General features: G+C 39.1%; 2 protein-coding genes across 2 annotated transcripts in view; both read right to left on the minus strand.

Annotated features, from left to right (window-relative positions):
- Positions 1 to 13,794, minus strand: part of zcchc14 (zinc finger, CCHC domain containing 14) — a 58,523-nt gene extending 44,729 nt beyond the window's left edge. Inside the window, exons 1-2 of the mRNA XM_059335320.1 lie at positions 12,356 to 13,794; positions 7,350 to 7,577 (exon numbers count right to left, since the gene is read on the minus strand). Of these exons, the coding sequence (XP_059191303.1) occupies positions 7,350 to 7,577; positions 12,356 to 12,850 (723 nt within the window). The 5' untranslated portion in view covers positions 12,851 to 13,794. The remainder of the gene's footprint in view (positions 1 to 7,349; positions 7,578 to 12,355) is intronic.
- A 3,416-nt stretch (positions 13,795 to 17,210) lies between these two features.
- The window catches only part of jph3b (junctophilin 3b), a 91,896-nt gene continuing 82,352 nt past the window's right edge, over positions 17,211 to 26,754 (minus strand). The window contains exon 6 of the mRNA XM_059334854.1: positions 17,211 to 19,675. Within this exon, the coding sequence (XP_059190837.1) occupies positions 19,595 to 19,675 (81 nt within the window). The 3' untranslated portion in view covers positions 17,211 to 19,594. The remainder of the gene's footprint in view (positions 19,676 to 26,754) is intronic.

Genomic DNA, 26,754 nt, shown 5'->3' on the forward strand with positions numbered 1-26,754 from the left:
AGAAGAAATGTGAGCACAAGCATGTGATTTTTAAGAGCACGCATACATTTTGAAAGAAAGCAGCAGAAATCTGAGTGCGAGCGCAAAATGTGAGCATGAGGAGAACAAATCTGAGCATGAGAAAGACAAATTATGCTCTCAAACTGAAAATCTACGCTCTTGAATAAAGATAGGATAATTCTTCCATACAACAAGCACCAGACACTCTGTGCACAGTTAGCGATGCCGTTAATTCACAATCACTATGTTTATGATCAGCGGAGACTCTGTGCATAATTAGCCATGCTGCTTTCAGCTGCTGACGTTGTGCACAGTTAGCAACGGTGAAAACCATACGTCACCTCCAGAGTCTCTAAATCCCTCTGGGGGATAACTTGTAGTGGAGACACACAGAGTGAGAGGACTTTTGAGAGGGTGTGGTCTGAGACTTTCCCAGTGGCCACTTTCCCCCCCTAGTGGAAACACGGCTTTACACCATAGACTGTATAAAATAATAAAATAAATAATCATGTGATCCATTTTTAGAGAATTTAACTTGAAGATTTACATTCAAATAAATGTCTGTTAAAGGTGCGGTACATGACATTCAAAGCATATCTATGGTTCAGAGCCCTTTTTGCTCCTTTTGCTCCTGTTCTCATCCCCAACTCGACACAATTTTTTCTTTTATTTTATGATAATTATGATAACACAATGGTGATATGGCCTATGGCCAACTGATAAAAGCCCTTGCATTTACAGTTATAGGCCCACCTACGAACTGGGTGTCTGTAGCGACATTTCCGGGAAAGATTACAAGCAGCACACACCCATCGGTGATTGGTTGGCCAGAGAGGCAGATCTAACACAACCACCTGCCTCTTTAACTCACTTGTGTATAAAGTTCTGTTTATTCTGATCTCTGCTAGCGTTATAAGTAAACTGTGGTAATGGGCAAACAAACAAAGAGAGATGACCACAGATAATAAAACCTAACCCTTGTGTTGTCTTAACTTTATGTATACACCACTTGTCCTAAGGGTCAAAATTTACCCACTTTAAATAAAACAGCTTGATTGAATTTTTAAACCCAAATCTATTTTGCATGAAGAAACAACATGTCATTTATCACAAACTTTGTGAATATCGAGGTTTTCCCTCTTACAGTACAGAAAAACTGTATCTAATCAGTTTAATCTTTACTGTTTTACCGAAAAAGAGGTTTATTTTTATTGCTAAAGGTACTCCAACATTTTTTAGCAAGTATACATGTGTACATGCGCTCATGCATGCATGGTTTTTAATGGTTTTTGTGCTTTTTTTTTATAGCTGCTAGGTCAAAAAAGACACCTTACACATGATTTGTCTTAGGTGTCATTATGTGTACAGCATTCATGGTAATGTCAACAAAGGCTATGTTTAACTGTTTCTCATGTTGGGGTCATCCTAGGGAAAGTCATCGAATTTGAAGTCAAACATAGTGGTGGGTCATTTTTACGGTGGCCCTGAAGTGCAAATCACAACGGCAAATTAGAAGACACAACAACAAATCAAAAAACACAACAACAAATCAAAAAACACTACAACAAATTAAAACAACATTTTAAGACACCTAAGACACTACAAGGGCTTAAACAAGACTGAAAGAGAAAGGTGAAAGAATTAAACAGAGATCTTTGACATTCTAACGTAAATAAAAAAATATTGATGAGAGCAGCTTTAAAGAGCCTTAAATATAGTCCAGGGGAGAAAAACACAGCTACACTTGAAATTATTGCACACTGTTACAGCCTTGAGTGAAAGATTTTGTGTGACACGTGTATCTACAGTGGGTGACAGTAGGCCAGGCTAAAAGCTGCTCTACTGTAGATAATGTGCTGTACTGCTCTGGCTTACAATGACACCCTGTCATACTCTTCAGAGCACTAAGGGAAGGAAAGAGAGTCACAGAGAGAGAGAGAGAGAGAGAGAGAGTGAGTGAGTGAGAGAATTTATAACTTCCTGGGGATTCACTGGAGACACACACACTCGCAGACACACGCACACACACCACAGAGGGTTGATTTCAGCATAGAGAAATGTGCTGACCTGCACTAAGCAGGAGCCAAGGGCAACAAAACACTAAATACAAACGCTCCTCTCTGAGCTGGGTACTTTCCCTTCACTGCTCACACATGTTTAAACAGTATGCCTGCCCGCTTCTGTGTGGAAGTCTACGTCTCTGTGAAAGGGAGGAACAAACATTATGCTCCTTTAATTTTCTTTTTAAACCTCTCTTAACCTTGCTTGCATTGGTAGAGAACCAGTTTCTTTCTCTCCCACATTTAGTCCTGATTAGTGTCTAAACAATCCCTCATCCGCTTTCTGCAATTTGGTTCCACATGTTATTGTAGCAGAGGGCTAATGAGCCACTCTGCATCATTGGGAAATCCCCTCCTCTCCCTTCCCCTATGATCTTCACATTTGATTACAACATATCCAGGCAGAGGGACCACATGAAGTTGTAAACAACTAGAGGCTTTTCCTCCTGTTCTCTTTTATCATCAATATTTGGACATTTTATGGTTGACCACTGATGTTGCGAAATAATGCGAAACAGTGTATAATTCTTCACATTATTTTGCAATCAGTTTCAAAGCATTTCTCACATGACAGGGATTAAATCAAATCAAATTACTTATATAGCACATTTCATACGGCAGGCGTAAACTCGATGTGCTTAAAGTAAAAATCATACATGACAGAAATATACATACACTAAACGCTCGTCTAAATGCAGAAATAAAAAGTGACGACGTGACCCCACTTTTGCGTCTTCTGCTCAGACCGTCATCATGTAAACATAGCCTTAGTTGTAGCAGGCATTAAAATGAACAAAAAAATTAAGAAAACAAAGGTGTGTAGAACCTGATAATGTAATAAATTCCCGATAATGTAATAACCCCGATTATGTAATAAAGAGAGTCCACTGAAAATGTAATAAAATCTGAACATTATATATAAAACAGATAAAATAAAGTGACATACATAAAAACATCTAAAAACATATAATACAGCATAAAAAATTAGGGTAGAGTAGGGTAAGAGGTAGTGGTATTATCATTGTTAAAAGAAACAACAATAGTACTGCTTTTAAAAGAGCCTTTTACCCTTTACCTAACTAAAAGCTTGAGAAAAAAGATGTGTTTTCTGTTTTTAAAGGAAGACACTGTTGTAACAGACCTGAGTTCATGTGGTAAAGCATTCCAGAGAGTAGACTGAAGCTGCATGAGCTTAAGAGGACACATAATGCTAATAATTTTAGGTTCATATTTGTTATTTTGGTTTCTAATAGAACACAGAAAAACCCTCATGTGAAAATTTTTTTTGTAATGTCTGTCTAAATAGCTGCACTGACATCTCTGTTTCTTTAAGCCCCCTAGCAGAAAAAGCCCAGTCTGCTCTGATTGGTCAATGTGTCCAGGTCTTCTGCACCATCACTGTAGCCGGGGAATGACTGAAATGGCTCTCAAGGGGCACTTTTTACAAATAAATAGTGTATTTGTGACATCACAGCCTTACAAAAGTATTTTTAGTTCTTTCAAATCACTTCTTAAAACCCACTTTTATAGACTTGCTTTTATGTAATGCTTTCTATATTACCACTCCTTTTTACTTCTTCACTTTTTACTTTTTTAATCCTTTTTACCTTATTTTCTGTGTATCTGAGAATGTGTTGTGATTGTTTCTGCGCTGTCTTTTATTGTTTTTCTTTTACTTTTAGAATTGTTTTTAAGCTTATGGCATCCTTCTCGTTGTAATTAACTGCTCTCTGTCCAAGCACTTTGTAAGCTGCTGTTTTTAAAAGGTGCTATATAAATAAAATAAAAAAATATAAGAAAGAAAGAAGTCCTGACGGCTCATTCAAAGGCACATTTTATGGAGTGTTTTGTTGTTTTCACAGTATTCATACAGCACATGGATCTGCTTTATTAAAAAAAAAAGTTTATTCGATATAAGACCTTAAGGGTTTATCATTAGACTGGTCATAAAAAATTTAATTCAGTGAACTCACTGTAATGATGAAGTCTTAAGATGTGGAAACAAACAATACATGTCACTGTTCTGTTTGTATTCCCACATTTTTTAACACATTTCATACAAACATATGTGCACCTGAACATACACACACATACACTAATACAGCTCACAGCTTTTGAGAGTTAATGTATACAGTCTGTGTTTTATGTATGACATAACAAACCACAGCAAACTGTGCTGGGATAAGCTGAAGGGACCTGTTTCACCATGTCTCAGTTACACATTTAGAAACTTAGTAGTTGACTGCATGGCACGTTTACAAATTTAGCCCCCAGTTAGGTCAATTATTTAGCTCCTCATATATGACAACCGGTCAGCAAACCTTATCCTGCTTTATACAAAACTTTCAAATACTGGTTTACATGTAGTTGTGGTGAAAGCTGGCATCAGCTGCGTGTTGTCGAGCAAAAGTGCTGACTGAGGTTAAATATTAATTGAAAGGTGTGGTGATTATCAAATATTTTTTCAGCTAGTCACATCAATGATCTCATCGCTCTGAAACAGCAGAGCCAATCACAGGGAAGCAATACAACAGTGGTATAAGCAATGGAAAGATGCTTCTTCAGGAAACCGTTGCCTGGATGGTGCAGATTAACAGAGAACACAACCCCTCTGAACTGACTGCTAAAAATACTTCTAAAAGTTTACATAAGTGATGGTCTATCATCCCATACTTCATGCAACTTGCTACTTCAAGCTGCGGCCGACAGTAAACATGGAGCATTGTTTGTTTGTAGGGGTGTGACAAGATCTTGTTCCACGAGATCTCGCAAGATTAAACTCGACGATATTTCTTGTCACGTTTGAAAATCTGTCTCGCGATATTTGTGAGTTATCCAAACTTCTATTTGTGACCTGTGGGGGCAGTAAAAGGAAAAGAAGAAGTGGAGGAGAAGGAGGAGAAGCAGCAAGCAGCCAGAATGACGTCGCAGGAGATGGCGGCTCCTTAAGAAGAGTAAGAACGAATCAAAGCGGCACAGTCCTGCTAACAGGTTACTGATTGGATAGATCACTAAGCAGGATGTGACATAGTACTCTACACGACAACAACACAAGCCATTTGTAAAAGCCGGTGAAGCAGTGTTGCCAACTTGTTTCCAATTTGTTGCTAAATTTAGCAACTTTTCAGACCCCCTTAGCGACTATTTTTCAAGAAAGCCACTGGAGACAAATCCAGCAACTCCTTCTTACTCTTCTTAACGAGCCGCTAACGAGCCGGAAGCCGGCTTGTTAAGAAGAGCCTCCGTTAGCGGCAGTTAGCTACAGTTAGCTCTGTAGCAGTACAGTGTGTATGTGCTGCTGCTACAGGAGGTGTTCACTTAGTGATCTCTGTTTGTTTACAACAAGCACTAGACACTCTGTGCACAGTTAGTGATGCCGGTTAATTCAAGATCGCTATGTTTAAGATCAGCTGAGATGCTGTTCATAATAATTAGCCATGCTGCTTTGTTTTGATCAACTGCTGATGTTGTGCACAGTTAGCGAAGGCGGCCACAGATGCTTCTCCGTGTTTAATCCATCATGTATGTGATCACGGATCACGGTCAAAACTGTCGCTAAGCGATTACGCGACGATGGAAAACCATACGTCACCTCCAGAGTCTCTAAATCCCTCTGGGGGCTAACTTGTAATGGAGACACACAGAGTGAGCGGACATTTGAGAGGGCGTGGCCTGAGACTTTCCCGGTGGCCACTCTTCCCCCTAAAGGAAACACAGCTTATATTGTTTGCACTTGAAAAAAATCTTATCTTTTATTAATTATAGTTTTAGTTTCGATTTGTGGAAGAAGAAGTTTATTAAAAGCTCATGCTTACATCAAGCATGTAAATTGTTATAATAAAACATTTCAAGATGCATGTGTAACTCTGTTACATAAAAGTCTGTTGGTCCAGTCATATATTGTGTCATTGTAGTTTTCTTAAAATCTCGTCTCATCTCGTTCTCGTGAACCCAATATTGTGTGTCTCGTCTCGTCTCTTCTCGTGAGCTGAGTGTTTTGTGAAAATCTTGATATTGATTTGGGGACAATGACATAGCAAGCTTATCTTTTTTTTAACACACTGTCAAATTATATTTACTATTCGTCAACCATACGCAATGCTATTGACTTTGAATTTTGCAAGCACAATGTTAGCTTTGTGGCTATTATAAGCTATTTTATTAGCTTAGTGGAATAGAAGTATGTCCCATTGTCAAGTCATATTTAAGGATCGTCAAGTTTGCTGATCATAGCTAGAAGTTTTCACCTTGTCTTTTACTGCCCTAAGTTAATTGGTATGTTGTCAATCAGTGGAGCCCCCATGGGCACAAGATCAACTAGGCCTGCACGCAGGACTAAACGGGACCGAGCAGAGTGGAGCAGTCAGGGGAGCTGGCCAAAGAATCTGTAATTACCTCTATCAAATTTTGGATGCACCAATTCATCAGAGGCGAGCCAGACGGTTTTGGACGAGACCTGGGAGATCTAGTCGATGGTGGGATAATCCAATTCAACACACTTTAGCGTCACCGTATGCACACAGATTTCCTCCTTGAAATTTAATAAAACCTGATAATGTAATAACTTCCCGATAATGTAATAAAGTACATTTCCCAATAATGTAATACACCTTTTACCAATAATGTAATAAAGTATAACACCAAGCACCTTTAGATTTCAAGAAGCTGTTGAATGCAGTCGTGTGTCATGGATACCTCGTTTGTGAAAAACGGATGAACGGGTCAAAAATTAATAAACATTCAACTTTGACCTGTTGGTGGCGCTAGAGCTCTTGAGCTAGAGTTGCCTACACAGTATCACCACTTGAACCCAAGTAATGGGTGGTCTGCTGTTAAATTATTACAATATTGGGGAATTATTACATTATCAGGACTTGCGAAAGAAGGCTAACCTGATAATGTAATAACCTCCCATTAATGTTATACTTTATTACAAAGTGTATAACGTTTTTGGGAAATGCACTTTATTACATTATCGGGAAGTTATTACATGATCAGGTTTTATTAAATTTTCAATGGACTCAAGTGCAGATTTTTAATACATTATCGGGGTTATTATATTATCGGGGTTATTACATTATCGGGAATTTATTACATTATCAGGTTCTACATTACATTACATTACATTACATGTTATTTAGCAGACGCTTTTGTCCAAAGCGACTTACAATAAGGTTCTACAAGGTGGTCTAATCATTTTTTCCATGACTGTAGGTTGTGTCTTTTGAACATCTGAACATTGCTTTGTTAAATGTACATGAACACTAAAGTGTGACTGTTGCTTCCTACCTTGTGCCAGCAGGTGCAGTGTGTGTGGCAGGGCTGGCAGGCAGACAGAGGCAGGTAGGCAGCACTGGCATCAGGCAGGGAGCAGGCAGCGGGGGACAGGGAGGTGACTGGCAGGGACACGGTGTGATGGTGATGATGGTGATGTTGCTGAGTGTGACACGCAGCGGCTCGATCCCCGCCACAGCCTGCTGCCTGAGCCTCTCCTCCTCCTCCTCCTCCTTTGCTCACCTGCAACAACCAGCATGTTCCGTAAGATGCCAAATGAGAAACACAGCTAGAGTAAGATGTGAAGTCTGTTTTTCTAATCATCTCTGATTTATTTATCACAAGAGATAAAAAGGTCTTTTGTCTTCATATTAACATTATAGAGAGTCCAAATTGGATGTTGTAGCCTGTACTGAATCATTATAAGTGAATCTAAAGACAATGCAAAAACACCATAAAAAGTGTTTGGAATAATAATTAGGGCCGGGACTTTAACGCGTTAATTAAGATGAATTAATTACACAAAAATGGACATGTTGAAAAAATTGATGCATTTTAATCACACTTATTTTTGCACCGCGGAACATTTCTCACTGGATGAGTTTCAGGCGGACCGATTATACTGGAGCACCAACTAGCGTTCATGAGTTCAGACAACAACAAACCACAGTGAACATGAAGGAAGAAGCTGATGAGACGCTTTGGTTGGCCCCGTGGATGATGGGACATTTTGTTACAAAAAAACAACGGAATCGTCGATAAGAGCATGGTTGTGTTGCTATGCAACAAGGAATTCACATATCACCGCAGCACATCAGGCCTCAAGTATCACCTCAATGCAAAACATATAGCAGCTAGCGGCTAGTGTGGTAGCTAGCGTGGATTGTGTTTTACTGTTTTTGTGTTTTAAGTGTTATAGTTTACAGAAGGTCTACCTACCTATAGGCTACCTGAATTTCTGAAATGTACTATATTTCTAAATATGCTATTGCTACACTTAATGGCAAAAATCGCACTGGTCTGTTGGACTTGAACAAAAATAAACAACATTTTTGTTGCTTAAGCTTATGTATTCAGTCATTATTCAATGGTATACTAAAAATCCATGTGAAAAAAATTACTTCTCGCTGTTCTCAGGTCAAATATTTATATGCGATTAAAATGCGATTCATTTCGATTAATTAATTAATTTTCGCCATGGTTCTCTGCCGGAAAACGGTGGACTGCCCCCTCTGGGTGGGGAGAGAGGTTCTGCCTCAAGCGAAGGAGTTCAAGTATCTCGGGGTCTTGTTCAGCAGTGAGGGTAGAACGGAGCGTGAGATGGACAGGCGGTTTGGTGTTTGGTTGGTTTGGTTTGGCGTCAGCAGTGATGCGGGCGTTGTACTGGACCGTCGTGGTGAAGAAGGAGCTGAGCCGGAAGGCAAAGCTCTCGATTTACCGGTCCATCTATGTTCCAACCCTCACCTATGGTCATGAACTTTGGGTAGTGATCGAAAGAGCAAGATCGCGGAGACAAGCGACTGAGCTTCCTCCGTAGGGTGGCTGGGCTCAGCCTTAGAGATAGAGTGAGGAGCTCAGACATCCAGAGGGAGCTCGGAGTAGAGCCGCTGCTCTTAAAACTGCAACTGTAAGCCGGGAGAAAATATGTTTCCCTCAACAACACTCGAACAAACTGAAGAATGCAGTTTCATTGTATGGGAATGCAATTTTTAGGCGACGGGGTTGCAGCAAAAGTATCTCTGTAAAGCACTTAGGTCAAGATTTATCAGTCTTAAATATGCTCAATAAATCAACTGACTTGACAAAATGATAAATGTTACTTGAATTTCCATGAAACTCCAATCATTGTCACGTTAACTTAACTTCCTCCACGTTACCACATAACTCACTGCTATGAGTAAAAATAACAATAATTGCAAAGTCAACCATTTTTCCCCCCTTTTCTTCTGACTATTAAAACTTGAAATGTAGACAAGCATTAAAGTGGTGGTGCTAAAGTTATTAAAGGTGAATAAATCAAGAAATTTTATGGTACTTGGTTTTCCCATGAAAACATATAGTATGTTTTTTTCTGCCACAGACAGGAGAATGTACATTTTGTCATCCTACATGGTAACGTTACTTATGTTTGGGATCAATAAGTCCCCAGAGAGATTAAACTCCTTATGAACAAATATTTAGTAGTTTTATTCAGGAGGGGTAGTACTACTTAAAAAGTCCTTTCAACACAAATAACAGACATATAGAGCTTATAAGGAACCATTAAAATAACCCTTTGATGCACAACATGGGTCAAAAATGACCCGCATTCATTCCACATGTTATTTAATGCTTGCTGTGTGTTTCTGTGCTCTATCTTTTGATATCAACTTATTTTACCAGTGAATCCAAAGACAATGCAAAAACACCAGATAAAGTGTTCGGAATAATAATATATTACGTTCAAAAAGAATCCGTGTATCATTCGTTCTTTCAATTATCAATTGGCAATCAAAAATCAAATAATGAAATTTTTTTATTTTATTATTTGTTTTTTTTATTATAACACAAAAAACAAAACAAAAATGCTTGTTTTTTCATATTTCAATATTAAGCTCAGATCAAAAATCTGAACTGGAAAAAAGGAATGAATTTGATTTTAACAACAAAACAGAAAACACTGCTGTTGTGTTTCCTGTTTTGTTGTTGTGTTAAGTAATTTTTCGTTATGTTTTTTGATTTGTCGTTGTGTTTTTTGATTTGTTGTTGTTTTTTTATGTGTTGTTTCGTTTTTTATTTATGTTGTTTTTTGTTTTGTTGTTGTTTCTTGATTTGCCGTTGTGTTTTCTGTTTGTTGTTGTGTTTTTTGATTTGTTGTTGTGTTTTTTGATTTGCTGTTGTGTTTTTTGATTTGTTGTTGTGTTTTCTGATTTGCTGTTGTGTTTTTTGATTTGTTGTTGTGTTTTTTCATTTGCTGTTGTGTTTTTTGATTTGCTGTTGTGTTTTTTCATTTGCTGTTGTGTTTTTTGATTTGTTGTTGTGTTTTCTGATTTGCCGTTGTGATTTGCACTTTAGGGCCACCGTAGGTTGACATCATAAACACCTGCTGGCTGTCAGCTTTCACATACAAGCATATCATTTTCTTTATTCCCCACACATGACTGAGGTCTGTGGTGTTTACAGGCAGCCTGTCATTGACGATGTCTCACCTGTAATTTGGGTGTATCTGTACCATGTCAGTGTGCTGTACTCATTTGTAACATATTTCCTCTGTCAGGTCTCAGAAAAGCCTGAAATTAGTTGGTGTTTCACCTGTTACAATGACTTTCCCTTTCCTGTGAGCGAGTGAAACCTCGCCTGTGGCCAGAGACCTGATGGGTGGCAGGCAGGCTGATAACTCAGAGCACCCAGCACTAACGTCCTGCATCCTGCCATGCTGTCATCAAGGTTATTATAGTTAACGACAACTAACGAAATAACGAAAACTAGAATTTAAAAAACATTTTCCTTAACTGAAATAAAAATAAAAACAAGTTTTTTAAAAAACATTAACTAACAAAAACTGTATGGTTACAAAACTAACTAGAATTATATTGAAAATGTTCTTCGTTTTTGTCTTTGTCAACTTTTTAAATATGTAAACCTTTTTGGTTGATATGAACTCTATTTTATCTATCTGGTTTTATGACTTAATAAACTTATTGGGGCTGAGATGGATCAGACAAAGGAAATAAATGCAACATTTGAATTGTTGCAAATGTGAACAAAAGGTGTCAAATATAACATATAAGACGGTTACATTTTATACTAAATATATTTGAGCTTGTCTCCGGTTTTACTTGGTATATCATCATCAAACTGAAACTGGCCTCATGGAGTTTACAGCCAGAACTTTAGAGGTAAATTTACAGTAGGGCTCCATGCTGCTTTGTTTTCTAGTCTGGACGTCATCAAGAAGTCATGCTTCGGAGCTTTTGGAGACTCCAGAGGGTTAAAAGCCAAACTTTCTGTGCAGTATGTTGCAGTCAATGTAGAGTGTAGTTTACTGCTTGTCTAAGAATAAACAATGCAGCTTCTAAAGACCCAAAAATGTCATGGTTCCCAGCTGCTGGGCAAAAGTAAAGGGACATCGGGAGGAGAAAAAAAAAGGACCAAACTCTGGCTGTGTCCAGAGACTCACTGATCCAAAATGTACATAACGCTTATAAGGTGCATTCTTATTGTATGATATATGGACATGACTCATTAACTTTTGCTGAGCTTGATAAGTCAATACTGTACACTGCAAAAAAAAGGTGTGTCTAAAAACCAGATAAAAACACTAAATCTGAGGGAAATGATCTTGCTGCATGGACAGATAATTTCACTTGACAAGATTTATTAAGATTATTAAATCTAGAAATAAGATACCAATCACAATAACAATCACAACATCACATTTATGTTGTTTTTTCTTTGTTTCTTTTTGGTTTACACATGGCCTAATTTACATGAACAGGAAAAAAAACTATGCTGATACACATTCTGCTGTCCTGCTGCTTATATCCTCTTATCTGCTGCCTGATCTAATATGTTCTAGCACTTACTGTTATTTAGGAGTTATTTCATGGCAAGAAATGTGTCTTTCTCAACATTTAGATAATCTGACTGACATGCAGAACAATAAGCATGTTGTACGCTTAAAATTAGATATTAACCCTTAAAACAAGATAAATTAAAGCTGCAAGCAGTTATGCACTGCAACTTATTTGTTTCTTATCAAGATAAAAAAAAACAGATTTAGAAGTGTTAGATAATTTATCTTGTTTTAAGAGTTAATTTCTTATTTTAAGCGTTCAACATGCATATTTCTAGATTTAACAATCTTAATTCAAGAAATCTTATCAAGTGAAATTATCTGTCCATGCAGCAAGATCATTTCCCTCAGCTTTAGTGTTTTTATCTTGTTTTTAGACACTTTTTTTTTTGCATTGTAGTTATTGTGACAGGCCTACTACTGACAACCCTGTGAAGGTTTTCTCCACTTTGAGCATCCCTCTCACCTGCAGGACGTCCTGGATCTGGCTCAGCTGCTGCCTCAGGACCTGTTTCTGATGGAAGCTGAAGGCCGGGTGGTGAGAGGCCATGGTGAAGAGTAAGAGGAACTGCTCCTCGGTCCTCCCGTCGTTCAGCGCCAACCCGTAGTTATTGATCACCGTGTCTATGTGAGTCAGAGTCCGGTACAGGACCCCCGCCGCCTCCCTGTTGTCCGAGCCGAGCAGGGCGAGGGACACCAGCAGCTTGCTGCGCACCACCTCGTCCGTGATGTTGGTGAGGCCCGAGAGGTCAGTGGGGTTGTTGGCTTTGATCTCCGCATCCCTGAGGGAGTGGTAGTCCTTGCGTGCCAAGTCCTCCAGGCAGGAGCCGAGGAAGCGGAGCTCAATGGGGACGCAGAGGTCCAGAAGGCCGCACAGGAGCTCTGCTCTCTGGGCCGAGGAGAGGGAGGAGAACCAGCGGTACACCCCCTCCCTCTGGACACAGCTCCGGCTCTCCACCATCCTCACACATCCACTTAGACAATATGTCAGACAATTAAAAATGGCAGACTTTCAACTGAGAGAAACTTCACAACAAAGGGAGCGCGTGTGTATGTGTGCGCGCGTAAATGCTCGGGCGCGCGTGAGCAGCGCTAAAGTCAGAGCTCATTAGTCAACTTTGACTGAAGTTAGAGACCAAGCTGTCTCTCACTTCACACTGTGTCTGCTGCGACAAAAAAAACACACAGAAGAAGACACAAAATGACTAAAAAAGACACAAAATGACAAAAAAAATGACCCCAAAAGACACAAAATCGGTTACAAAGACACAAAATGGCTAAAAAAAAATACACAGAATGACCAAAATTGTTGCATCTGAATGGGTCTCTAACTTTTCACTCTCAGTGTCTGCTGCCACCACAACACTTCAATGGCAGAAGCAACACTTATTTCTTTTGTTGGCGGTCCAGCGGCAACAGAGCTGCAGGCCTTTTAATCTCCCCAAGTGGCCTCATATGAAGCCCAAGTGGTCCGATTTGTGTGGAGCAGGGCAGTAAGGTGTCCCTCCGCCGTGTCCCTCCCCGCCGGTCGGACCGCTGCCCCCCTGGCGGAAGGCTACACAAACCCTTCTTAATCAAAACACACCGTCCCATTCACAGACACGCTCAGTCAGAAGGAGCCTTTGATCCGGAGCCGCCCCGCCGCCCTCCGGTCCCGCTGCTCCTCCGTCCTCATGCTGAACCACAAACTTGAAGCCCAGCGACAAGAGTCCAGACCGCCGCTAGCAACACTATGCTAGGATCAACTTTAAAAAACACAACTAGTAGGGTCTGAAGCTGCTGCTGCCACTGGAAACAACCTTAGAACATTTCCTTGCGGTGAAGAAAAAGCTCAGAAATGATACAAAAGCTTTTGTTCGGAGTCCAGTATGAATTTAGTGCAACATGTTGTTCTGTGTTCCCTGCATTCTGCCATGAGTCTTGAAATCGAGACAAAAAACAGCTGTGTTTAACATTAACCCAACTTTGGCAGTAAGACCGACCCACGATATAGAAATGTCTTCTCTGATTGGCTGTGAGAGCTGTCTCTATGCCGGGTCTTCCTCGTGATTGGCTCAGAGGGATATCCGCTGTTCTGCTGTTTCACATCTTTTTCTCATGCGCTCATACATATCTCAGCTTTATCACTGGAGCTTTAAAGCGCCAGATACACGTTCATCTGATGCCTTAGAATCATTTTAACCCTCTGGAGTCTCCAAAAGCACCAAATCCAGACTTCTTGATGACATCCAGACTAGAAAACAAAGCAGCGTGGAGCCCTACTGTAAATTTACCTCTAAAGTTCTGGCTGTAAACTCCATGAGGCCAGTTTCAGTTTGATGATGATATACCAAGTAAAACTGGAGACAAGCGCAAATATATTTAGTATAAAATGATAGAACTGGATGTAACCCTCGTATATGTTATATTTGCAACCTTTGTTCACATTTGCAACATTTAAAATTCTTTATTGAGCATGATAGTGTTTTGAAAGTTAAAAAAAAGATTCAAAATCACCTTTTATGTTGAACTAAAGGACTAAAAAAGACATAACATGACCAAAAAAGAAACAAAAAGGCACAAAATGACTTACAAAGACACAAAATGACTAAAAAATACACAAAAGGACCAAAATTGTTACGCTTAACACAAGACACAAATAAAATAGTTGATAGAGTTGGATGACAGGATCACACACAATCACAAGATCACATTTATGTTGGTTTTTCTGTGTTTTTTCTTGGTTCAAAATGTTGATCCAGTAAGTCAGAATAAAAAATCTATTATTATTAGGTCATATAGGTGAGGTTGTGGTGAAAAAAAATATACCAACATGGCATTTAAACATTTTTAAGTGGTGTACAAAGGCAGGGTGAAAAGGGTTCAGAAATGGACAAAATAGCCCAAAACTCAATAGAGTTAATATGTTCACTAATAAGACAGCTTATGATTTACACCCCCTACGATTAAGTTAGTTAGGGCTAATCATTTTTGTTTGAAATATTCTACCTTGAGACTAGACCAAATACACAAACAGGTCTGTCCTGAGGCTTTCTGACTCTGCAAAAGAAGGAAAAACAGTAAAAATGTCCCCAAACTGCTGTGTCTGTATAAAATCACAGTAGGGCTGTGTCCTCTTTACTCGAGTAATTGGAAAAAATTGTTTCAGTCAATTAGTCTTATGCTTTCATATGCTGAATGGCTTTTTTCCAAGAAACTTATAAACACATCTCTGGCAAACACAAGATTTTAAAGTGTTAAAGTCTTTGTGGAGAAACTCTGTTGATTAAATGGACCGATTAATTATTTGACAAAATTGTGTGTCGACTAAATAATTTCTTTAGTCACAGACAGCCCTAAATTAAACACTCTAATAAATAAGATCTTATTTATTTCTTACTTACATTCACTGATTCTCAGCTGAGACTGTTCGGAGCTCCCTGAGGAGGTCCGCCTTACACATTAAAAACTCAGATGTAGTTTATGAGCCGATAGAAATATAAGTTTGGAAGATATGGTGTATTTCTTCTCAGTCCGTCAGGTGATCCAGTAAAGCCAATTTATACTGCCCTACAAAGTCTAACTGCAGTTACTACATTTTTGGTCAAAATTGAGTTATAACTAAAAATGAATCCCTTGATGTCTGTTTTATCTTGTGACAAAGTTTTAGATTTCAATTGGCTTCATTTCAGAGAAATAATTATATAAAAACCACAAAAACCAACTCAAAACCAAGCAGTAATTGCACTTACCACGGTCTGCTTTGGATATATATACTAATTTAAACATAAAAATAATAGAAATTATAAGTTTATTTGAAAGGGAAATTATTATCTAGATAGTGATGAACTAAAGAATTGAGATAGAATTATATTAAGGCTAAAATATAACATTTCTTTATAATATTAATTCTAAAATACAAAAATATTTTAATAGAGTTGTTAAACACTTTTAAATACACTTATAACAAAATCAATTGGAAAATGTTTATTCACTAAAAACAAAATATAAAAGCTGAAAGAAGACAACAACATTGTAGTTTTTCATTACTAGAACCTTTTACAGTAAAACCAGAGTGTAGAAACTATGTTTTTGGGGTCAAAGGTCAAATAAATCATCATGACTTTTGAGCATAAAAATGACATCATCAATACATGTAGAAATAAGTGTCATGTAACTATCTACATATAACCCATTTGGCTGGCCAGTTAAAACATGTTAAAGAACTTTAAAGCAGTTTTTCTCAGTTTTACCTTTTTTGTTACTGCAGTTAGACTTTGTAGGGCAGTATATATTACCTTATTTTACATGGTAGCAGCAATTATATGATGCATTACATTTACAGTTCAGTAGAATCTTTATATTTCAAGCCTTGGTGTGATTCCTCTGGTGCATTCATATGTAGTTAATGAATAAGGGCAGTAGATGGCGGCAGATGTCTATGTTATAAACTGGTGCAACAGCCTACATCATGACACCTGGCCATGCCTCGTCACAGATGATAATACATCACACACCAAATAATATTTTGAGATATTTTAAGAAGATGATTGTGTGATTGATAAACCATATATTTGATATTTTGTTATGTTGTTCTTCTCTTGTCTGTCCTCTTACTCCAGCCTCACTGTTATTGGGAACATTAGGCCCCGCCCCTCACTGACGAAGGAAAATTCAGTTAGGTTGCTATGGTAACCATACCCCACCCTCTTAACCAGGCCTGTGCCACTCCCTCTCCACCTCTCTGCATCAGGATGCTGCCTAACACCATCACACACACACACACACACACACACACACACACACACACACACACACACACACACACACACAAGAATTACTTTTTTTAAATGCTTTAGTTTTAGTTTAGTTTTTATTACTTTTAGTGTTATTTAAGTTTTTTGTAATGGGGCATTTGTTGAGTGGGAGATTAAAAGAGGTCACATTAAATTTTGCCTTTATTTCCTTTGCCTTATCCATCTTCATTATGTATGAAAAAAGTTGAAAAAGACGAAAACGAAGGACATTTTCACTATAATTTTAGTTAGTTTTGTAACCGCACAATACAGTTTCAGTTAATTATCATTATCATGTAAACTTAACCCTTAAAACAAAGTCTGATGTCTCAAAAAAGCCTTTAAAGAAGTGAGGACCGGCCGAAATGTCCTCACTTTGCAAAAATGTCCTCACTCTGTTGGTTAAAAATGCGTTCCGGTCCTCATTATGTAGGAAGTACAAGAACACACACACACACACACACACACACACACACACAAACTATGAAAACACAACACGGCAACAGAAAGGAATATTAGGAATATTAAAAACACAAGAGTCAAGAGTCATTTTCTTTCAAACACTTTCATTATTTTCTCCACATAACTCAAAAACAAAACAGAGTAATTTCCCAGAAACATAAAGAAAGCAAGAAAGAAAGAAAGAAAGAAAGAAAGAAAGAAAGAAAGAAAGAAAGAAAGAAAGAAAGAAAGAAAGAAAGAAAGGAGAGTCAAACTATAGAGAGAGCTTGGCATGCTGTAGCATGCTGCGGACTAACAGGGTGACGCAGGGCATCGTCACCAGGCTGATGGCATACAGCAGAGCTTCTTGAACCTTTTTCAGTCTGGGGACCAAAAAAATGAAATGAAAATACATTGTTCTGCCTCTCGGGGTGCAGGCACATTAGACTGTACTCTTGTAATATTGTCGGGGAAACACCAGAAATGAGCCTAAAGCCGAGTTTGAGTTCCAGTCCATAGTTTGAGAAACGCCGTCAGACAGAAAAACAACAGCGAAACTCACTGCCCCCTGGAAGTTGTTACCGATGGCAACGGGCTTAGCCATCCCATCCCATCACGTGGAAGAAGGAGGATACACACACACACACACACACACAGTCTGATGAGCGTTCATGTGCACACATGCAAACAAACACAGGCTGGTGTGCTAGATGGGTTTAAGACACACACACACAGAAAAAGCCAGTGTTTTCACTAGACTATAAAAAACAGACATATCATGACTGGTGTTTCTGTCTGTATGTCTTTAAGGGTCTTGGATTGCCGGAGGAGAAGCTGAGGAATGAAGGTGGTAAATCCTGACTGGCCATCCTGGCCACTGCTTGCTGCTACACTACGGACCTGCATCCTGTCACAGTTACTTCCTGCATCACTTCAATCACATTCATTTAACCCAGAAAAGATCAATAAAATACATTTTGACTCTGCTGCTGTTTTACCCCAGCTTCATGAGCTAAATCTTCTCTCCAGACTCTGCCTCTATCAAAACTTAACATGTCGCATGTGCTCCTGAAGCTCTTTTCAACTAAGATATTACAGCACATATGCATGCATTGTTGTACTTTTATCAATTTGCGCAGAAAAAGCAAGGCAGTTGGCGACTAGGATTTTTTTTTCAGACATCTTGCAAGTATAGTATAAAAGATTTTGTCTTCAGGTTATGTTTTGAGAGAAGCACTGAGAGACACTGATTTATCAATATGATATTGCCTTTAAAGCCACATATCTGGTGTTACACGTACAGGCTTTGCTTTTGGTGAAAGCGGCATTCCCTCTAAATAACTTTGCTAGTGGTACAGTAGGTGCAGGGATCTGCCAAGGACGGCGTGTCTTGAACTACCACCAACTCAGAGGAAGCTCCATCTTCTGACTGGTGTGTGTGGAGGTGGGAGAGAGTGGGAGGGAGAGAGGGATAGAGCACAGCTGTCAGCTGATGCTAGTAGGCTAGATGTGGATGAGCAGTGAGAGATGCTCTAGTAAAGTTCATGAACAGCGTGAAAGGCCACTGAGCTACTTGGAGACACGCGCACATACATACATATATACACACACACACATCATTGCCTGACATGCCTGCCACATACACATTCTGCAAAAAAAACAATTTAAACACTGCAAACACACAGACACAGAGACGCACATAAGCACACACAAGATTCTCACTCCCAACATGAGAGGGGACGGACAAGGACGGATGAACGATAGCGTAAAAGCAACGAGTATGTGTGGATGTGGGAGTCATCAGCCAGGCTGCACACACTCACCAGCTCTTGAGTCTTACATAGACACACACGAACACACACCTTGGACCATCAGTAACAACGCCTGGGCAGTTGGAGGAACCAAAAGGCAGGAGTTATATAAAGAGGAGTGAAGGGTTACAAAATAAAGAATATATCCATCAACATATTGTACATGACAGAAAAATGTTAATAAATAAATTATAAGTTACAAATCTGTTGAAAACTATGATTTGAAGATGAAAAAGTCTGTCTGGACAGTCCTGTCTGCAGACAGTGGAAGCAGACATCTCGCTGTAATGCCAGCTGCAGCTCTCATGGCCTGGAGATCAGACCAGTTCAGCCCACTTGAGTCTCTGTGTGAGCTACCGAAGCTTAAACTTAAGTCCAGTTTCTGTATACTGGACTGGACTGTATAATCTCCTTGTAGTCCAGCTATCTGGACCGGTTCACCCCTCTTTCGTCCACTTCTTTGGGCTTCTGCATCACTTTCAAGACGACTGGGCCGAGCTCAGCCGAGGCTAGCCTGGGTTAGCTACCGTTAGCTTTACCAAATTTAGCCCAAGCCCTCCTCAGCTGGCTGCAGTCGTCTGGCCAGGAACACGAAGGGGCAGCAGATTAGTCGTAATACTCATATGAATTTATAGTTGTTGTAGCATAGATAGGCTGACTCTCGAAGCGGTGCTTTCTTTAAATAAAAAAGTGGATAAACAAAATAGCCACTCCAATGTTGAGCAGAATCACCATGACAACCAGGATAGAGCTGTAGGCCTGCGTGGGAGAGAGAGAAAGAGAGAAAAGGGGAGAGTGTCAATAATCAGGACACACACACTCCAAACTCACACACAAGGCTGTTTTTATACAGACAGTATATCTAACCTGCTATTACATACAAATAGTCATTTTTAACCACAGCTGAACAGCCAAGACATTCCTTATCACCACAGTTGGTTAATAATGTGACAATAAACATGTTATGTGAGGAGATTAACAGAAAATAAAATAACACAAACCTCCAAACAACCCAGTGGTTAAGTATCCGAGTTAAGGTGCTTTGTGTTAATATAAGGGTACAAAAATCCCAAAAAGTTGGGACGCACTAATGTGCTTCTCCTTTTTGATATAGATTCAATTGAAAACTGTACAAAGACAATATGTTTTGTGCAATTTTGTGTGTACATTTTAAAATTGGTCTGTTGTAATATTCCATTTTTTTTGAGACACTGAATTTTAGGTCTCCATTAAATGGAAGTCATAATCATTATAATAAGAATGAATTAAATAAATGAAGACATGAAATAAAAAAAAATAAAAAAGGACTAAAATCTTTCTTTTTTAGCAAAACCTGTCCAGATGGTTTTTAGCTTGTGTATATATGTATGTATATATGTATACTTTTTCTTCTGTTTTTAGCTGTTTTGTCCTTTTTTAAATCCATTTTTAATTAGACTTCTATGCTTTTGTTTTATTCAAATGTTTCATTATGTGTAATGGATCTATATAATGTGTTATTTCACCTTTTTTAATTTAATTACTGACATAAATAAAGTTTTCTATGATATTCTAATTCATTGAAATGCACCTGTATGCTATATTCTGAATTTAAGGACAGCAAAAAATTGGGACAGGGGCAACAATTGTGGAATGTTCCACACACCTGTTTAAACAGGTAAACAGGTTGACTGGTAACAGGTGATAGAGTCGTGATTGGACATGAAAGGCCTCAACAAGCAAGGATGGAGCGAAGTTCACCAGCTTGTGAAAAACTGCTTGGGAAAATCACCAGTTTAAGAACAATACTTCTCAAAGCACTATTGCATAGGATTTTTAGGATTTCACCATCTACAATCCATAACATCATTAAAAGATTCAGATCCAGAGAAACACAAGATATTTAGTAAGTGGCAAGGCCAAAAACCCACAGTGGATGCCTGTGACCTTCGATGTGGAAGTTTTCACACCACGCATTTTCATCAGCTATTCCTTCCACAAAGTTCTCCACCATCCACTAGATCTCCCAGGTCTCGTCCAAAGCCGTCTGGCTCGCCTCCGACCAATTGGTGCATCCAAAATGTGATAGAGGTAATTACAGATCCTTCTCTGTTCACTAATACTATCTGTACATATCCTGTACATTTGGTGGAAAGACTCCTGTAAATTTATTAGAGCTGCCAGAGCAGCTCGAAGGTCCGACACATGGAAATAATCCCACATTTGTTTATTTCCCTGTACTGGAGCATGTATGTGATGTAAACGCGTACGTGATGTGAGCAGATCTGAGCAGAGTTTTGTGTCTTGGCAGTGTAGACGGACACGCTACGGTGGAGCAGATTACAGTTTTACACTCTGGAGGGTGGTTTCACATTTTTGAGTTTTTAAGCCCCAAAAACGCTGTTACCGTCTAAACGAAAGGCACTTCCCATAAAATATTTTGTCGTTTGTACCCGCAAGCGTCCTGATGTAAACGGGGCCTTATATTAGCCTGGCTAACGTCAGACAAATCACAAATGAGATTAGTCTGGACACCAGCCATTCATTTGACTAGAAAAGCGCTATATAAGTGCAGGTCCATTTACCATTTACCATTTCTCCGTAGAGGAGGCATGGTTTATAATCATCCAGAACCGTTTATTGGGCGCTATGAATGTCTATCAAAAGCATCTGTATGTAGCTCTTAGCCAATTGTATCAGTTAAACCAGATGACGTATGTAGAGCGACATAGATGGATGTTTACATAGCCGGGCTAGCCCTCTAGCATCTCTACTTTGAGACTAAAATGCTCAGTTGTGCTTCTGCAACGTTTTTCTGCAGCATGTTCTGACTCTGGCTGAACCTTATTTCCCCCTCATGTCATTCAGCCACACACATCCACTAATTTTATGGCCAATAGACGAGCTGCTGCGGGTCTCTGGGCGGCTCCGCTGTCCCCCGGCTCGTAGCAAAATCTCCGGCGTTACGGCAGCGAGCGGTAGCAGGGCTAGTTGGTAGATTAGGCTTTGGCCAAATCCTGTCGGAAGCAAGGCTAAAACATCCTTTTTCGCGGTGAAACAACAGTGTAAAGTCAATTGTTGTTCTTCTTTTAAAATCAACTGTCACTCTAAACTATTTAAAATGCCGTCAGCTAGATCGAAAGAGAGTTTCGCGTCTGCTGCATGTTGGATCCGTAAGAAAACTGCAAAACTACAAGCTTCCATCTGTCGAGTAGTACGCGTCGCAGTCTTGCCGTCCCTCCCCGCTCTGTGATTGGATCCCTAAAACAGGGTTAAGAAACGGCCATCGTTGCCAGACTGCCTGGGGTTCGAAATGAAATCGAGCGCGCAAGGCAGTATGGGTATACCCAGGCTGGCCTTACATAGCACTTTTATCCAAAGCACTTTACACTACACACTACGCTAATTCACCCGTTCACACACACATTCATGCTGGTGGCAGAGGCTACCAGGGCTCACTGGTGCCACCTGCCACCATTGGAAGTTCATTCATACACCGCTGAACATAGCATCAGGAGCCATTTGGGGTTCAGTATCTTGCCCAAGGATACTTCAGGGCCAGGGATCGAACCATGACCTCCCGGGCAATGGGTGACCGCCCTATCAACTGAGTCACAGCCACCCTAATAAAATATATATGTATTCTGTTTGTTTAGTTTTCAAGTATAAGAAGATCTTACTGTGTTTTTTTTTTTTTCACATTAAAAATAGTGTCCCAACCTTTTTGGATTCACGGGTGAAGATTATTATAAACTCCTCTATTCAATTAATGTATTTTTATGAAACTGTTTATGATTAAAGGTTTTTCTGCTCTGTTGAAATAATTTCACACTTTAACATGATATCCATTGGACCTTGCATGACTGCTTGCACATCAATCATCCCACTGCTGTCAGGTGAATGTCACAACTGTCACTTCCACTGGTTCATATAATCCTTCAGCCCTGAGGTTTATTAAACCATAAAGAAACTATATAGAAGAACTCAAATGCATGGGTGTCAAGTTAAATATGCTCTCGCTTTTCTCACAAGGTTTTCACCTGAAAGCAGCAGCAGTCTACTGTATGGGAAATGTTGATACTGGCTTTAGTGCTGCTGAGATTTTTATTACATTACCTATTATACTAGCCGATGTTTATTTAGAAATAACATGCAAAATCTAAGAAAACTTTGTTTGCATATTTCAAAAGAAGGGTTACAAAGTGCTTCATGATAAAAAAAAAAAAGATGATAAAAAGCATTGACACATATATTCAAAATGTATGAAACTTATATTTAAGTCAAGACAACCAAAAATAGGGAAAAAGTCGATACAGCAAAGTATTGCGATGTTTTGTGTTGCAATATTATGACTGCCAAGTAGGGCTGCACGATTATGGCCAAAATGATAATCACAATTATTTTTGATCAATATTGTAATCACAATTATTAATCATGTTAGGGAAAACATCTGTATTTTTATTGCACTACTTTTAATCAAACAATAGGAACAGTTTTTAGTGTGTGCACAGAGTGTCCGGTGCTTGTTGTAAACAGACAGAGATCGCTAAGTGAACACATCCTGCAGCAGCAGCACATACACACTGTACTGCTACAGAGCTAACTGTTAGCCTGTTAGCAATTTGCAGATTGGATGCTAAGGTGTTAACATAATGTAATAAATTCCCATTAATGTAATAACCCCGATAATGTAATAAAAATCTGCACTTGAGTCCATTGAAAATGTAATAAAACCTGATAATGTAATAACTTCCCAATAATGTAATAAAGTGCATTTCCCAATAATGTAATACACTTTTTACCAATAATGTAATAAAGTATTACATCAACGGGAGGTTATTACATTATCATGTTAGCCTTCATTTCGCAAGTCCTGATAATGTAATAATTCCCCAATATTGTAATAATTTAACAGCAGACCACCCATTACTTGGGTTCAAGTGGTGATACTGTGTAGGCAACTCTAGCTCAAGAGCTCTAGCGCCACCAACAGGTCAAAGTTGAATGTTTATTAACTTTTGACCCGTTCATCCGTTTTTCACAAAGGATGTATCACCGGAACCCTTGGGCCAATCCGAGCTCAATGCATCCTCAATGGGGTTTTTCGGCCATATTGGATTTTCCGTCATCTTTGATTATATCAAAAACCTTTAAAAGGCCTCTCTTATCACAAATTTTGTCTAATCTTCTCTAGACTTGGCCCGGATGATCTTCCGACCATGACACACAAATGCATTCAACATCTTCTTGAAATTCAAAGGCACTTGGCTGTGACAGCCAATCAAACTTGATGGTGAGGTCGCCAAACAGGAAGTAAGCCCATTTCTCAGTAAACCTTTAGCATATCTTAACCAAACTTGGTACATATGACATCATGACATCATCATATGACCCAAAACATCTGGTGACCTTGGCAGATGATCTTCAGACCAAGTTGAACAAATGTGTCAAACAGCTTTTTCAAATTCAAAACCATTTGGCTCTCTGACAGCTCTCTAGAATGCATTGGTGCAAGTGTGAATTCCTTGTTGCATAGCTTGCACACAACCATGCTCTTATCGACGCTTCCATCCGTTGGTTTTTTGTAACAAAATGTCCCATCATCCACGGGGCCAACCAAAGCGCTCTCATCAGCTTCTTCCTTCATGTTCACTGTGGTTTGTTGTTGTCTGAACTCATGAACGCTAGTTGGTGCTCCAGTATAATTGGTCCGCCTGAAACTCATCCAGTGACAAGCGTTCCGTGGTGCAAAAATAAGTGCGATTAAAATGCGTCATTTTTTTTAACGTGTTAATTAAGATTAATTAATTACACTAAATTTAACGCGTTAAAAAATTGACGCATTTTAATCGCTAAAGTCCCGGCCCTAGTTTTTTCAAGTATCAAGTAAACGTACAGGATCGGAGCTTTTGACTTGGTGGAGCTCTTGAGCTTCACTTCCCACTGTACCACTGTCTTTCTTGTTATCTGGTCCGTGTTGTGTTGTTGGTTTCTGAAACATGACAACATGACGTATGGCCACATCTGAAAAAAACGTCACATAAGATGAACAAATTGTAATGCTGTTTGTTGTTGCAGTGTCTCTACAGTGCATAGAGACCCAGCAGCAACAATGATACATGCATGCAGAGAAATGATGAAGGAGCAATTTGCATCTTAAGATAAATAAAACAATGGTGTGTTGACCCACAGCGAGGCCCTCCTCCTCTGACAGAGTGAGGTCAGAGGGCAAGCTGGGCTGCAGAACAGCAGCCTGGAGCTGCCGGGGAGTCAGTGTCTTGCTCAATGACACTTAAGCAGATGCTTGCTGACAACCTGGGTCATGCGGGTGAAGGCCAGTCTTTCTGACCACCTGTCCACTCTGGGTAAATATGTGAAAGTGAATCAAGTATGGCATTATCACTGATGCAGCAGTTTGTTTTTGAGTTGCCTTTTTTTTTTTTTTTACCACACACAGAATCCCTCACAAATAGTCTCCCTTGCTTAAAAAACATTTACATTGTCTGTATTTTGGTCCTTTTCTTTAATCAAATTAAATACTTTTTGCAGTAGTTCCAGTGGGGGAGGGAGAACACTGATATCAAGCAGCATTAGTGCAACGTTGTTGTAATTTGTCCAGAGTGGCTGCTTACAAGGTTTCTGCTGATTATTTTGATCAATATTGTAATCACGATTATTAATCATGTCATGGGAAAACATCTGTATTTTTATTGCACTACTTTTAAACAAACAATAGGAACAGTTTTTAGTGTGTGTACAGAGTGTCTGGTGCTTGTTGTAAACAAACAGAGATCGCTAAGTGAACACCTCCTGCAGCAGCAGCACATACACACTGCACTGCTACAGAACTAACTGTTAACCTGTTAGCAATTTGCAGATTGGACGCTATGGGGTTAACATCCCCTCTGGCTCTGCAGCTGGGAGAGACTGCCGCAGGAGGACTGGGCCGCTTCGACTCCAAAAGTCTCCAAAAGTCGCCAATTACACCAGAAAAAGTAGCTGGATTTGTCTACAGTCGCTTTTTTTGGAAAAATAGTCGCTAAGGGGGTCTGAAAAGTCGCTAAATATAGCAACAATGTTGCTATAACAAAACAAACAACAACAAAAAAGTTGCTATAACAAAACAAAAAAAAACATTGATTGACTGTGTTTTGGTCCTTTTCTTTAATCAAATCAAATTTTTTTTTTTTAGTTGCAGTGGGGGAGGGAGACCGACACTCTGAGAACACTGATATCAAGCAGCATTAGTGCAACATTGTTGTAATTTGTCCAGAGTGGCTGCTAACAAGGTTTCTGCTGATCAATCCGGTGATAGGCTTATCACAGATCCGTGTCGTAGATGATTACCAGACCAGGGGGAGGAAATCCTCTCATCATTAGCATTTTGCTACCTCCATTTAGTAAGAAAATATGTCTTTTTAAATGTACACTGCAAATGATTTGTTTCTTACCAAGACAAACGAACTTAGATTTGGAAGTGTTAGATCATTTATCTTGTTTTAAGAGTTAATTTCTTATTTTCAGCGTTCAACATGCTTATTTCTAGATTTATTATTCTTAATTCAAGAAATTAAAAAAAGTTAAATTACCTGTCCATGCAGCAAGATCATTTCCCTCAGATTTAGTGTTTTTATCTTGTTTTTAGACACCTTTTTTGCAGTGTATCTATGCACTGTCGTACTAATCCTGGAGATATTCATATCCATTTCCAGTCCTTAAAAGTGGTTAAGAGATAAAATAAGATTTTTCTTTGTTAATCCCACAACAGGGAAATTTCCAGTATTACAGCAGCAAAGTGGATAGCAAGATAGAGAGGAGCTTCAATAAAAATAACTAGTAATAAATAGTAAACAAGAATT

Source organism: Centropristis striata, chromosome 6, assembly GCF_030273125.1.
Source record: "Centropristis striata isolate RG_2023a ecotype Rhode Island chromosome 6, C.striata_1.0, whole genome shotgun sequence".
Taxonomy (NCBI): Eukaryota; Metazoa; Chordata; class Actinopteri; order Perciformes; family Serranidae; genus Centropristis; species Centropristis striata.